This window comes from Magallana gigas, chromosome 7 (genome assembly GCF_963853765.1).
Source record: "Magallana gigas chromosome 7, xbMagGiga1.1, whole genome shotgun sequence".
NCBI lineage: Eukaryota > Metazoa > Mollusca > Bivalvia > Ostreida > Ostreidae > Magallana > Magallana gigas.
In genome coordinates, this window is record NC_088859.1 from 23,025,748 (window position 1) to 23,041,108 (window position 15,361).

At 33.4% G+C, this 15,361-nt stretch overlaps 1 protein-coding gene across 6 annotated transcripts in view; it reads right to left on the reverse strand.

Annotated features, from left to right (window-relative positions):
• The window catches only part of LOC105340715 (multidrug resistance-associated protein 1), a 411,670-nt gene that overhangs the window by 89,250 nt on the left and 307,059 nt on the right, over nucleotides 1-15,361 (reverse strand). For all 6 annotated transcript variants that reach the window (XR_010707346.1, XM_066065106.1, XM_066065104.1 and 3 more), the window contains 2 exons: nucleotides 14,333-14,558; nucleotides 8,983-9,223 (listed from right to left, as the gene is read on the reverse strand). Coding sequence is in view for 5 of the 6 variants with exons in the window: in XM_066065106.1 (XP_065921178.1) it covers nucleotides 8,983-9,223; nucleotides 14,333-14,558 (467 nt within the window). In the remaining variant the exon portion in view is untranslated. The remainder of the gene's footprint in view (nucleotides 1-8,982; nucleotides 9,224-14,332; nucleotides 14,559-15,361) is intronic.

Consider the following 15,361-nt stretch of genomic DNA (forward strand, 5'->3'; position numbering starts at 1 on the left):
TTTGAACTGTTTAGAGGTCTGTCCCTTATATAAGGGTTGTAGGGACAGCAGTGATTAAAGAGAAATATGGCGGACAGTGCCTATTTACGAGTGGTGTTCAGCTTTAAGTGACAAAAAAGAAATAGAAAAAATAGTCATAATGAAATAAATAAGATCTCAGCATCAAAGATACCTTTCCAACTATCCCATAATTTTTCAAAATATTGTAATTTACAAGTTTGTATTGCAGCATAACAAGGCAACACCTTTATTAGGCATCACCTTTATGAGACATTTTATGAGAAGCGGAGGTTGACAATGGTTTTCGAGGGGTGTCAATTTCAACTGTTATCCTCCCAAACAGGCACTATTTATTTTGTTATACTGAATGTCTTTTTTAAAATTTTTAAGAAAATTTTACTGCTTTTATATAGGAATAACGTGAATTCTACAGCGAACCGTACGCGCATAATTTTCGCGCATGTAACATTTTTTAATGTTACCCGTTGCCAAGTGCGTTGCAACCGCTGAGGGTAATAGTAAATATTATTAACTGCGTCTTAACCAATCAGATTTCAGTATTTAACATGAAAGTATAACAAAATAACATAACATATCACATAATACATAACAATATTGTAACATGATATTATATTGTATATTATTATGCCTCCTGTCGGTTTGTCTCTATATATTCTATATTTATCTATTTTCGCATAGTATACAAAGGGTTTTTGTAGCGTTAACAAACTATGCCAAAAAAAAAGCACGGCAAATGTTTTCAACGAAAACCTTAAAAGGCCGACAGAGGATTTTGAGCTCAAGACTCTAAAATCGTTACGTCCTTTAGCGCAACGCACTACTGTTACGCCACAGCAGTCGATGGTATAAGCGGTGGATTTTCTGTACATGTATATAAAACATAGATACATACAATTGACATCAAGCAATTAAATTTGTTAATTTTTACAAAATCTCCATATTATTGAATATTGATGGGGTTTATAAAGTTAAAGTTTCTGGTAAACTTTTCAACAAATTGATTAAAGGAAGTGAACATGAAAAAAATAATTGTTGCTTAATAAATTTTAAAAGGCTTTTCAAACTTAAAAATGAGGTCTGTAACCTTTTTGTTTATTTCTATCATGAGATTTTATCAATTTAACACTCTCAGTGAAAGGTTTATGGAGGTAATCCATTTTTTCCCCAGCATGCATCTGTTCCCTGACGTAGATAAGCCACATTGCTGCTGGTGACTGGATCAATGTTAGAACTGGGCCAGTGTTTATACAGAGTTGATAAAAATTACATAAGAAAATTATGCCTGGATGTGAAGCAAAATGTTGTACTGTCATGAGCATGATAAGAGGACAAGGATTTAGACTAAGTACATTTCTATAAATGAACCTTAGGTAACTCTATATGATTTGTGCAAAAAATGAATAGATATAATTTGTGAAATATGAGACCGTCACATTCCAGATGTTTGTACGGAGATGTGGAAGTCAGTGTTTACATAAATAAAATGCTGTTTGTATATTTCAAACTAGAGGTACTGTGAGCAAGCTCACAATTGATACCCCTGCTAAGAAAAAAATCATAACGCGTGTATTTTATCTATTATAGAAAATATTGGATGAATCTATTTCACTGTCCATTTTCTATAAATAACAATGCTAATGGAGTAAACAAACCAATTTCTATCCTTTAATTCCATTTTATTTTAAGTTAACTGTTAATGCATGAGGACATTTGCATCCTTCCGTTAACAACCATGACTCGAATCAAACGAAATCCACATGTCAAGCAGCCATTTAATATTTAAACATTTTGAATTATTGGTAAACTGAGCCCGATTTTTTCCATAAAAATTTTCCACACATTTTTCCCCCCCAAAAAAATTTCATCGGGGCAGGCCATTTTCAGAAAGACGGGGGTGAGAATCTAAAAATAATATTATGCGGCCTAAGAAGAGAAAGCTTTGTGTCAAATTTTAGCTTCTAATATATCCATTAATACAAAACATGACATAAGACAGAATTTTGCATTTTTGAAACAATGACCTTGAACTTCCTCAATTGACCTTGGGTCAAGGTAATGACACACCCTTTGGTCATAAACAATCTTTGTGTGAAATAAGAACGTTCAATGCTCATCAATAAGGAAGTTATGGACCGGACACAAATTTTGCATTTTTCCTGTCAGTGACCTTGACATTGCCCAAATGACCTTGGGTCAAGGTCATGACACACCCTTATGTCATAAGCAATCTTTGTGTGAACTAAGAACTTCCAATATTTCTCCATAATAAAGATATGGACCGCACAAGAATTTTGCATTTTTCTGCCAGTGACCTTGACCTTGCCCGAATGACCTTGGTTCAAGGTCATGACACACCCTAAGGTCATAAGCAATCTTTGTGTGAACTAAGAACTTCCAATGTTTCTCCATAAGAAAGATATGGGTCGGACACGAATTTTGCAATTTTTTTGCCAGTGACCTTGACCTTGCCCGAATGACCTTGGGTCAAGGTCATGACACACCCTTAGGTCATAAGCAATCTTTGTATGAAGTAAGAACTTCCAATGTTTCTCCATAAGAAAGATATGGACCAGACATGAATTTTGCATTTCTTCTGCCAGTGACCTTGACTTTGCCAAAATGACTTTGGGTCAAGGTCATGACACACCCATCGGTCATAAGCAATCTTTGTGTCAAGTAAGAACTTCCAATGTTTCTCCATAAGAAAGATATTGACCGGACACGATTGCACAGACAGATGGATGGATGGACTGACGGACAGAAAAGTTGATTCCTTTGTTCGCGGGGGTATAATGAATATAAAAATGTAATTTCATTTTCTTTGTGGGGTTTCTTACCATTAATTTTTATTGAAATGTTCTAGAAATCTTTGTTTTTATATTAGATTAGATCTTGATGATACGTAAGCCAGGTTGGTTTATGCTGTCAGAAGAATAACAGAACTATACGACACTTATTTAAAAATCAGGATGCTGAGCAATGCACCTTGTGTACTCATTTATGTAGCACACATAATGTTCAAACTCATAACAACACATTAAGAAATTCCCGAGTGCAAAAAAAAATAGGTGACAATAACACTGATCCAGTGACATTCCATTCTAGTTACATGTCACATTAACTGCTGGTGGGAATGCATCATTCTGAGATCCAAAATCTTCCTCCATAAACTATGTTTCAAAATGACAACTCTAAATTACATCCATTTCAAGTTTCAATTCACATTTTTTTTGTTGATGGCATTTTATCTCTGTTACTAATTAAACGTGTGTAAAAATGCAATGTGTCTCACTGACGTCAGCATTGGTGCTGCCCTCTCTTAGATGCTTAGAGATAACCCAGCTGGGGTCATGGAATGCAAGAATTAGCTATTCTAAGTGGTATATCTTCTTACTGAGGAAAGCTGGGTCTAAATGGTTTTCAGATATCATTATACACACCAAACAGACAAATTTAAGCCCTTGATAATTTTTTCATGTTCACTTCCTTTAACCATTTTACAATGAAATTGTACATGAGAATAATGAAAACGCTTTTTTAAATGACGTTGGATAAAGAATGTACAAGAAAAAAATTCAATGAAATTTCATCTGCTAAACAAACTCAAGTTTTCTCGGTAAGGTCAATCGTGTCTAATTTCTAAGGAATAACAAAAGTTTGTTTTTTTTCCTTTTGTGTGATTGTTGACAAAGTTATCAATCAAATCAATTGATTAATTTGAAAGAGCAAACATTTGCTTTTCCTAAGATTATTTTTAGGGACTACACAACACTCAAACGTCACGGCTACTTAAAGTGAGGCACATCAGTATACAATAGTCAGCATAACATTTACAATATATAATACTGTATTATATAATGATGCAATATGATATTATAACATGATTTGACATTGTATCATTTTATATCTGATCACTTAAAACATTATCATAATATATGACACAACATAGTGTAATATGATACAATAACATATCACATAAAACATCACAATATTGTAACATATGATGTTTTATTGTATATTATGTATGATATTGTATAGCATGATATTGCAACATATGTGATACATAATATAATATTGTATCACAAGATACAACATAATTTGATACCATATTGCATCATATCATATAATACAATATCATGTGATATAGTCATGCATTATATCATACAATACATGTACCATTCTATACAATATCGTATCTTATGATACAATATCATATATTATACAATATGGTATCACGTGATATAATATTGTATCATAATATACAATACTATAAAAATATCATAATACAGATTCATATCATAATGTACAAAAAATGATAAAAGATTATATCATTTCAAATAACTTTTTACAATATATTATACGTTGGTTTCATTAATTTTCATGGGTATCAATTTTCGTGGATTTTCTAAAAACCACAGTTTCAAGGATACGTAATTTCGTGGCCAATGATCCAATCAATACAAAATGTTAGTTGAAATTGAACTTCAATGAACATTTAATTTCGTGGTTCAACTTAACAACGAAATCCACGAAAATTGGTATTCAACGAATATTGATGAAACCACAGTATGATATAATTTTGTATCATATAAAATAAAAGTGTATCATATCATACAACACTATTTCATAGGAATCATGCTATATCATTTAACAACAAACACATCTTTCAAGCAGGTTTGAGTGAGGTAGAAGATTTTTTTAGCATCCTTATAGAGATCACTCTTTGCATTTTTCAGTATTAATATTATAGTTAAATCAACTATGCAAGTTTAAAATAGTACTATTATCTATAAACATGTGACCTGTTCCAAAATAACAAAACCTCATCCAGCATCCGAAACCAATGGCCCAGATTCAGCATTCAAGCCTCTCAGGTGCTTCAGTATCATAAGACGCATCATTTATGCAAGTTTAGTGAAATTAGAATCAGTAATAATCAGCAGAGGGCACCTGCTCCAAAAATTTTAACCAGCTCCAAAAACCTTAACCTCCTCCAGCATCCGAAACCTATGGCTCAGATTTTAGCATTCATGCTTGTTAGGTGCATCAATATCATAAGATGCATCATCCTTGCGGGTTTGATGAAGTTAGGAGCAGTAATAACTTAGATATAATCATCAGAGGACACCTGCTGCAAAACCTTAACCAACTCCAGCATCTGAAACCTGTGGCTCAGATTCAGCATTCAAGCCTGTCAGGTGCATCAGTATCATAAGACACAACATTCATGCAAGTTTGGTGAAGTTAGGTCCTGTAATAATTAAGATATAATTATCAAAGGGCACCTGCTCCAAAAACTTTAACCATCTCCAAAAATCTTAACCTCCTCCAGCATCTGAAAACCTATGGCTCCGATTCAGCATTCAAGCCTCTAACATGCTTTAGTATCACAAGATGCACTATCCATGCAAGTTTGGTGAAGTTAGGACCAGTACTAACTTAAAATGGTTATCAAAGGGCACCTGCACCAAAAACCTTAACCTCCTCCAGCCTCTGAAATTCATGGCCTAGATTCAGTTTCCAAGTCTTTCAAGTCCATAAGTAGGTCCAGATGCATCATCCATGCAAGTTTGGTGAAGATAGGACAAGAAATAACCTTAGATACAGGACCTGCAACAAAAACTTTAACCAGGTGCGGATGCCGACGTCGGGATCCCTCCGACTTCATCTCGGTGAACTAAAAATGTTTTACTTTGTAAAATTGGAGCCTCTATAGGGCCCCACCCTTCTCCTGAAGATTTTGATGAATTTGAATCTGCACTATATAAGGTTGCTTTCACTGAACTTACCGCATTTCTAAACATTCCAAATGTTATTTCAGATGAAGATATTTAAAGATTTTATTATTTATATTCGTATGGAGATTGACCCTGTCTCCCCCCCCACCCATCCCCATGTTCCCCTACCCCTGTCTATGGGGATCATGATTTCAACAAACATTACACAAAATCATCAAAATAATGCACATTTTTACTAATCAAAAGCGATTTACAAAAAATTGGGGTAAATCCGTAGGTTTCCCAAGCACGATTCACATTGGTACTTATATTCTCTACCAATATTCGTAAAATATTCTAAAATTGTGTTGATCTTTCACCTGCGCCAAGCTGGTCTTACATGCATTAAAATTTCTTCATTCAGTTGTTTACACGTAGCAGGGAGAGTCTCCAAACCACTAGTTTATAAATAGTCTTTTACTTAAAACGAAGCTTTAAAACTGCCGATTATTTGATACTGGTTTTTAATATGAATGAATTCTGTACGTCTAGAATTAACTGCAGCATCTATATAAAGGAAACATGCGGTATTATACTGGTTTGATATAATTCACTTTTAACGTTAAGATACATTCCCTGAGAACTATCGACAGGAATGCAGATCGTGACGTCAAAGTTAATTATGACGTCATATCGTATGAAGTACAGACAAGCGGGAAGCCTTAACATGCCCGCGAAGCTCAATTGAACCTTTGGTTCAGGTGAGCTAAAAATGAATGTTTAACATCATTTTGCACTGGAGTTTAGGTTAATTATTTGTAACTGGGCAGATCCCCATTTTCTATATCTACCGTATAATGGGTATTTCTGCAGCTCAAAATTTTGCGATTTAGACCCTAAATGGCATCAAAATTTATTTCTGCAATAACATAAGACCGCAAAAATAAATTAACAAAGTATGTATTCTATGTAGTTTTCAATTTTGACTCTGACTTTCATGCATTTTTTAGGACTCAGATTTGGGACATTACCTCCGACACCATGTGTAATGAGGGTGTTAATTTCCATTTACGTAATCAGCCACATGTTGACTTTAGCTTAAGTTATTGTCGCGTGGTCTATGTTCATCTAACAATTTCCAGTAAAGCATGCATTTGTTTCATGTCGAATGTCACAGAATATCTACATAATTTACAAGTGTTTATTCTAAAATAAAATCAGATTCGTTTTTAACTTCTTGTGACTCACAATCAATTAACGCGTTTTCATTTTACCTTTGATAATGACCGATCGTCATTGAAGATACTTGACAACTAATTTGGCTATTATCGTTTAAGACTGTTAGTTTTTAATGTGATTAGCAAATAAATTTGATACAAGCGCGTGGAATACAATATCTGCACACACAGATCGATACATGTAACCTAAAAAATAAATCATGTCTGATAATTTTGTACTTTTTGATTCCGTATTTTGGAGATTATATGTGAAGATAAGTCCCTGGCATTATACATCGACATAGTTTGAATTTTACAAACTATTCCACCCAAATGATAATAAACCGAAATGATTTTACAAATGAAACAGGGAATATGTATTAGTTACCAAAAGATTTAAGTTTTAATGCATTATTCACAGTGTCATTTAAACAGCTGAACTGCTAGCTTTCTACAACTATTTTTCATTTTGTACATAAATATTACCCAATACCAAGCATCTTTTAAAATTCCACTTATTTTTCCTGTTTTTTTCCACTATATTCTATTGTTACATTGTACCATCAATGTTTGTCAAATTGACTGTTAAAGGAGAGGGCTCAAATAGGCAGATTGCCTGCTGCCCAATCCTATTATGTAATATTTTTTACATAATAAAATATTGTTTAAATAAATAAACACAGGGAATAACGGAATACAGACTACTTAGTAAGATACTGCTGCATGATACTGACAACAGTCGAGACTACAACTGGTAGATACAGCAATCATTGCATCTACTGAAAGATTTCAGAATAAATTGTGATTTTAATTTTTGGGTAATTTTTCAAACATACCCCCAAATTCCACAAAAAAAAAAATAAGCAAGAGACCCATGGGCCACATCGCTCACCTGAGCAACAATAGACATGATAAAATCAGCTAAATGGAGTCATAATACAAAACATCTGGAAAATGTAGTACGTGTATAATACATGTAGATATTGTAAAAATACAAATCCATCCCCCCCAACCCCCTGATATTCTTGTGTTTAAAATCGGGTCCCTTTTCTAACAGGATAATTTCCTAATCATATCACATGTTGAGCATTGCAGTTTTCAAAATAAACCTAAACAATTGTTTATATACGGGATACACACCTCAAACTCTGAACCCCTTGTGAGGCCCAAGAATCATCCAGGGGCTAAAGTTTAAACAATTTTAATGAATCAGCAATACGGTAAGATTCCATTTTTTGTGAATAATTAAAATGTTTCTCTTTGTACAACTGGATTACAAATGTGGCCCTACCCTACTGCTCAAAATTTTGATTTTAATGAATTTGAATCTCCACTACCTGAAGTTACTTTCATTAAAGTTACAGCTTTTATAGTAAGCAAACAGTTTTTAGGGAGGATTTTAAGATTATTCTCTATATATTCCTATGTAAATATTTGCCCCCCCCCCACATTGTGACCCAATCATACCCCCAAGGATCATGGTTTGATAACACTTGAATCTGCACTACCTGACGATGCTTCCACACAAGTTTCAGCTATCCTGGTTGAATGGATTCTGTGAAGAAGATTTTAAGTTTTTTTCTATATCTTTCTATTTAAAAATTTGACCACCCATTGTGGCCTTATCCTACCCCTTCGGAGTAATGATTTTCACAACTTTACCTCCTCTTGGGAAAGGGTGTGGCCTTAATTTTCACAACTTTGAATCCCCTTTGCCTAAGAGTGCTTTATGCCAATTTTGGTTGAAATTGGCATCATGATTCTTGAGACAGACAGACAAACGAGAGACAAAATGTGACAGAATAGCTCACTTGAGCTTTCAGCTCAGGTGAGCTATCAACCGCTGAAAACACCTATAATACGGTATTTAGTTTTTGAATACTTTTGTTAACTTTTTGCAACATAAAAATACAAAATATCCAAGGCAGAAAGGTCGTATATCAGACACAAATTGAGATTGTCTTTATACCAGTCCTGCAGAACACGTCACAAAACTTTTAGTTTACATGCAATTTGAATACAATTACCTTGCAAAAGTCCTAATGCACCATAAACCAACAATCGCATATTTCTTTGGGGTATGTCTACTTCTTTGAAAATTGTGCCATTGGTTCCATTTCTATATATTGGTAGATCACTACTCCACTCACTGAGCCAAATATGGGAATAAATGCTGATACCATTGAAGAACACAAAAAGAATTACAGTCATCATGCTCAAAACAACTCCTACTGACTTCAAGTATGTCCAAAACACTGCAAACTTCACCTACAAAATAGACAAAAGGTGATACCGTATAACGGGTATTTTTTATGTGCTGCTAATTTTTACTAATTTTTACGAGTTATATAAATCCGTAAAAATTAAACGCGTAAATTTTAACAGAAGTAAAAAAACACCGCACATAAATTTCTACATCGTACGTATGAGAGTAATGTTCATGACCTTCAGCTCAGTCCCTGACGGTTGTACATGTACATGTAGGTATATTTGGGCGTTTTTGGTCAGGTGGTGATAACAGTTCAGATCTTTCAGTCAGTCTGAGTATTTTTTAAAACTACGTATAAATCCATGTTAGTAGCTAGATGTCTTTTTTTGGTTGGGAGAGAAAGAGAGAGAGAAAAATTTTTCGAAATGGAGTTGTCTTTCTTTTTTTCCCGGTAAATCGAACTGAGACGAGCACATGGTGTACATCAATGATGACACCCAGATAAATAGGAATAAGTAAAGTGTATATCACATATGAAATAAAGGTAACTGTATAAAGTAAGGATGTCAACGAGTACCCGGTTAACCGGGTACTCGATCGAACGTCAGAATATTGAATAATATAATCGGTACTCGGTTACTCGGATGTATATTTTTTAATATTTCTAAGTTTATTTAATAATGCATTTAAACATCGGTTTTAAAATTTAAAACGTCCATTGCACTTGTACATACAGTTATTAGGATTTCCTAAGCCTCTAAATATGCTAAATGACCGTTATCGCCTTTGGCAGTGTTTATATAGTAATTATCGTGACCAAGCACCTGTTACCTAGCTTTTCTCACCTTTGGCTGTCTTCGACCCTTATTTTTTGGCTTACTTTAATGATTTGTTTTCACTGAACATCGCCATTTATATTCTCTATTATATAAATTAGATAGCACACAGTAGAGAAATTGAACAGACCTAAACTTCAAAGGTCTGGAAATATTTTAAAAGAACTGAAGATTCAAAAAACGTAAAATATCAGCTGTGCGAGTAAACTAGCTTATTCTATACGGGGGGAACGACAAACATGTTAAATCACATTTGTCTTTTAACATAAGGAGGAATTTCTACAAAAGTGACCAAGTTTTTACAGTTATCAATGTACTTGTTCATATTTATTTACACTCTTACCGAGTACCCGGGTACTTGATCGTTAAAACGTCCGAGTAACCGAGTACTAAAAATTGACCAATTTGACATCCCTAGCTATAAATATAAGGAATCGTTAACAGAAAAACGATTTTCTGATTTGTATATGTATGTGTCAACTGTAACAAAGTCACGGTGAAATTTCCCCATTTTACCACAGATTATTTTAATTTTTACGGACATGTCCAATTCGTAAAAAAATAACCCGTAAAAAAAATTACCCTATTTGATGACAAATTCGTAAAAAATTACAGCAGTAAAAATTACCCATTTACGGTAGTTGAAATACATAAAAATCCCTTTCACATACTTAATTAACATAATTATGAGCCTCCAGAAATTTAAGGGTCGTACAAACTGGAATAATCTTATATCATTTATTTGTACCACGTGGACTTTGATTGACAGGAATTGACACATGCTGAAAACTACAAGATCTTTGTCCGACTAAAGTCCTCATGGTACATGAGGTTAAAGGGACTCTCTAAGCGGAACATTTCCTAATTTACTCGATAATTTATAAATGGTTTACCAATTTCGGTTCATTTTAAAATGAACAGACATAAATATGTCAAATAACCCCTCAAGGGGCCTCATTTACAAAAATGAATTTAGGTTGTAGCAACTCCTATGATAAACACGAAAAATACACGCTTACAAAACAAGGGCACCACAAAGCGGACCATCCCCTCACGACATGACTTGTTGTAGGGGAAAATGCATTTTTTTGGAAAATACATGTAAATTTTTCAGATAAAAATTTATCAGATCAAAATAAATATGACACAAGTACATGTATTTCGAAAAACCACATTAAATTCATACTATCTATTTTATCCTAATCCCCAAGCTTTGTGGTGTATAAATAGGGGGAAGGAGGGGGGATTCATTTACATGTACGTGGTTGCAGTTTTCCTATTCCTGGCAGAAATTCAACACATGTACACATATGCTTTAAAGTTAAATAATTTTGATTCATTAAGTGACATTCATTTTTATAGAAGCATACATAAACAGTCCGTATATATTATGAAACGTAGCTGAAGATCTAGCTACAGTACCGATCAGACCTAACCTAACAGAAAGTAAACCCCAACTAAACCCTGCGTTTACTCTCTGGGTTTACTCTGGGTTTACTAGAGTGGACCCAGAGTAAACCCAAAGTAAACCCCGAGTGGACACAGCGAGTAAACCCCGATCAAAAGTATACCCTGAAAGCAGACGCTACATGTGTATTCGGAATATACAAGGGGCAGGAATTACAGGCAGTAGGATGATAAGATAAAATACAAGTCTGCTTCACACTTCAGTGCGTATAGTTGACTCCAAAAGCAATTCTCGAGTAAACCCAAAGTAAACCCACAGTAAACCCCAAGTGGACCCAAATTTTCAAAAAGTAAACCCAAAGTAAACCCAAAGTAAAACCAGGGTTTAGTTGGGGTTTACTCTAGTGTTAGGTTGGGTCTGATCGGTACTGTATCTGTAGTCTGCTCTGATGGACAATTCTATTGCTTGTGGTATGTCAACTCATAGTAGATATGAAGCTTATGAAACAATCTTCGTGTGATGAATGTGCGATATCTATCAAAGTCTCTTCTGAATTCTGGACTAGTTCTATTGTAAGTAATACGGGAAAATTTGTCTGAAAGTCGACTGCTTGTTTCGATGTTTATCGGATGACTTTAATTTCTTGCCCGCTTCAACTGTTACATACGGACAATATTCTAACCCTCCAATACTACAAATTTTACCTTTACTAGATTAAAATTCTAAAAAATCAAGTTGTTGATTTGAACTGCATACGGTAGTGATTTACTTAAAGTCAAACATAAATCTACCGTAAATGTTTAATGTCAAGTCGTACATAAAATTCATGTCTTAACTTCGCTGTTTTACGATAATTTAAAAAGTATTGAATCAATTGACTTGAAAATCAAAAGGGGTTGTCCTTTAACCACGGCAAAGAAGTGTACAAAGTTTGATGAATATTCATTGGAGGGTTTTCTTGGAATTTTGCTAAAGAGCTGACAATGGACACACACAAAATTTGTTCAAGTCAGTTTTTTGATAAGATGCGCCGTACTGTCTTTTCAAGAATAACTGAAATAAATCAAGGTTTCGATACTTTTTTCTTTTTAGCATAAATCTATGGTTTCATTTAGGTAGACATAATAAGTTTCATAAATCATATAAACCAAATTTTTCGACAAATATTACCCACTTTAAAGGATTTTCAAAAAATAAAAGTCATCAAAAATATGGAATCATTGTTGCTATAGAAAGGATGTTGTTTTGTCAACACATATAGTAAGTGATAATGACGTGTAAAGACTTTTTGTAACCAGGAATTCACCGGTTCAAAAACCCTAATTAAGTTAATTGGACTTAATAAAGGATTTTTGATTTAAGAAGTATTACCAGAAATCCTGGTACATGTAAGCAAATATGTAATTTTCTTGAGTTCCACAAAATTAGGGATCTATACCTTTATCATAATACTAATAACTCAAACATCTTTTAATTTCATTTTTGAGTATGTTATTTGATCATGTTTGTTTATTGAAATTTAATTAAAAGAACTACCAATTTTCATAATCAGTTAAGACTGAAACATTAGTTTTTTAACATGATATTCAGGTGTTTAAAAATGTATTAATCTCAGACTCCTTGAATTTTACGCAAATAGAATTTGATCTTTCTTTTAATAGTTTATGAAGACCATTTTTTGGTGGTACTTCTGAGTTGTGTATAATTTATTCTCTATTGATCAAACCTTTAAAAAAATCCAAAAAACAAGCTTTTATGCACACTGATGACTTCCTTTATACTGACTTTAGATTCAGATGGACAATTAATGATTTTTTTTTACAGCAACACCTATTGTTACAAATAGTAAACAAAAAATGATTTATATGTGATATAATAAAAACCTAACTCATCGTGCTCATAGTTGAGTTTTTTTAAAGAAAAAATATTTAGATTAATTATATCAACCTTATTCAAATCAATGTTTTGGATCTGCAAGATTGGATCAATATGCATTTTCAAACAATATACTAGTATTTTGAACTTTACTGAATATTGAGAGTCTATTAACATGCATGTCATTGCCTGTCTGGCTGACAGGATGATAATCTCCTATTATCAATCACAGAATTTTCAGATTCATTTTAATTTAATTTTTTTTATATTCTATTACCGGTATCTTATGTACACAAAATTTCTCAAAAGCTATATTAACCATGTTAACTAATAATACAACATGTAATATTCAGATTAATTTTAATTTAATTTTTTATTTTCTATTACCGGTATCTTATGTACACAAATTTTCTCAAAAGCTATACATGTATTAACCATGTTAACTATAACTAATAATACAACATGTAATTTTGTACATTTTATAATCTTACTCCTTTGTTTTCATACACAAAGCTATTCAATAAAATATGCCTATGAATAATTTATCATTCTCATTACTCTGATACTGCTTTATTTCAAAATTATAATTTGCAACACAAATACACTATCCTGTGTAAATAAATCCTCGTCCATTGCTCTGTTTACTATGTAGCTGATTGCTGACTATGTCATCTTTGACGAATAACACACAGGGATTTCTTATCTCATTAAAGATCTGCAAAACTCGGAGATCTGCTGCAGCTGGGATTTTCAGCACACTTAATTAAGCCGTGTGTTCTTATCTGATGCTAGTCAAATGGGGAAATTGTTATATTTATCAAAGAAAATGTTTTTAGAAGAAAATGATTTTGTGTCACCTGTCCTTTAATGAGTCAAATGATGTTTAGTACAATGAATAGGAAGTTTTAGAGCAGAAGTTACAATACAAAAGTTGGTTTACTTTTAACCTTTAAACATACAAAAATTGATAGGAGTTAATTATATGTGTGCATGTCTAAAACTTAGAATGAGAGACATAAAGTTCAAGTTGACATATCAACTGCCCTTACCATGCCATGCTCAACCTTTTCATCCAATATAAGCTTCAATCCTTGTTCTGGCTGTGTAATTTTCTCAACAAGTTTGTCTGTCTCATGGCCAACAATATATGATGTTTTCTGAATATCTTCCAATTCCGGTAAGCACTGTGAATCATCTGAGTTGGAATTTTTAAACTCTGGGACCGTTAATACTTCTCCAGTATGCACAGACTTATCTACGCTTTCTGATAACTGTCTGTAAAACAACTCATAGCATTAACATCAGCCATTTAAAAACAAGAGGCCCACATACTTCACTGTCACTTTAGACCTATAGCTCACACAAAGTAAAAGCAAGAAGTCCCAGTATTTTTATTCTCATTCTGGGGTCTTTTGTGAACAATTTTTAAATATTTCCATATATTTCCATTCAATACAGAGAGAAGAGATGAGATTTTAAGCATTCAAATCAGACCTTATTTATTCCATTTATACCGGGTCCCCCTAACTTATGGGTAATTATTTATAATTTAAGTTATATTCCCCTATTGTAAAAAACATGAATGCATGGAAAAAGTAAAATGCTTAGTCGATTCCAATTTTAAACAAGAGGCCCAGGGGCCACATCACTCACATGAGCAACAATTGCCTTAATTCTGATCAAATTAGCATCACAGTATCAAAACATCTTGACAACTAAGTACAGTAGATCTTGCTAAAGAAAAATTGAAAATCTGCCAATTTTTATCCACCTCTTTTTTTTGGTAAATACCAAGCCCCTTTTGTTGTTGTACCTGTAAGAAGATTTTTCTCTATTCCTATATACCCCCCCCCCCCCCCCCCCCCATTTTGTGGCCCCACTTTTCTCTAGGGAATCGTGGTTTCATCAAACTTAAATCTGCATAACCTGTGCTTTGTAAGTACTGAGTTTTGGACTGAAAACTTTCCCAGAATATTTTTAAAGATTTTCTCTATATATTCCTATGTAAAAATTCATCCCCCATTGTGGCCTCACCCTACCCCTGGACTATTATTTAAACAAACTTGAATCTATATGAT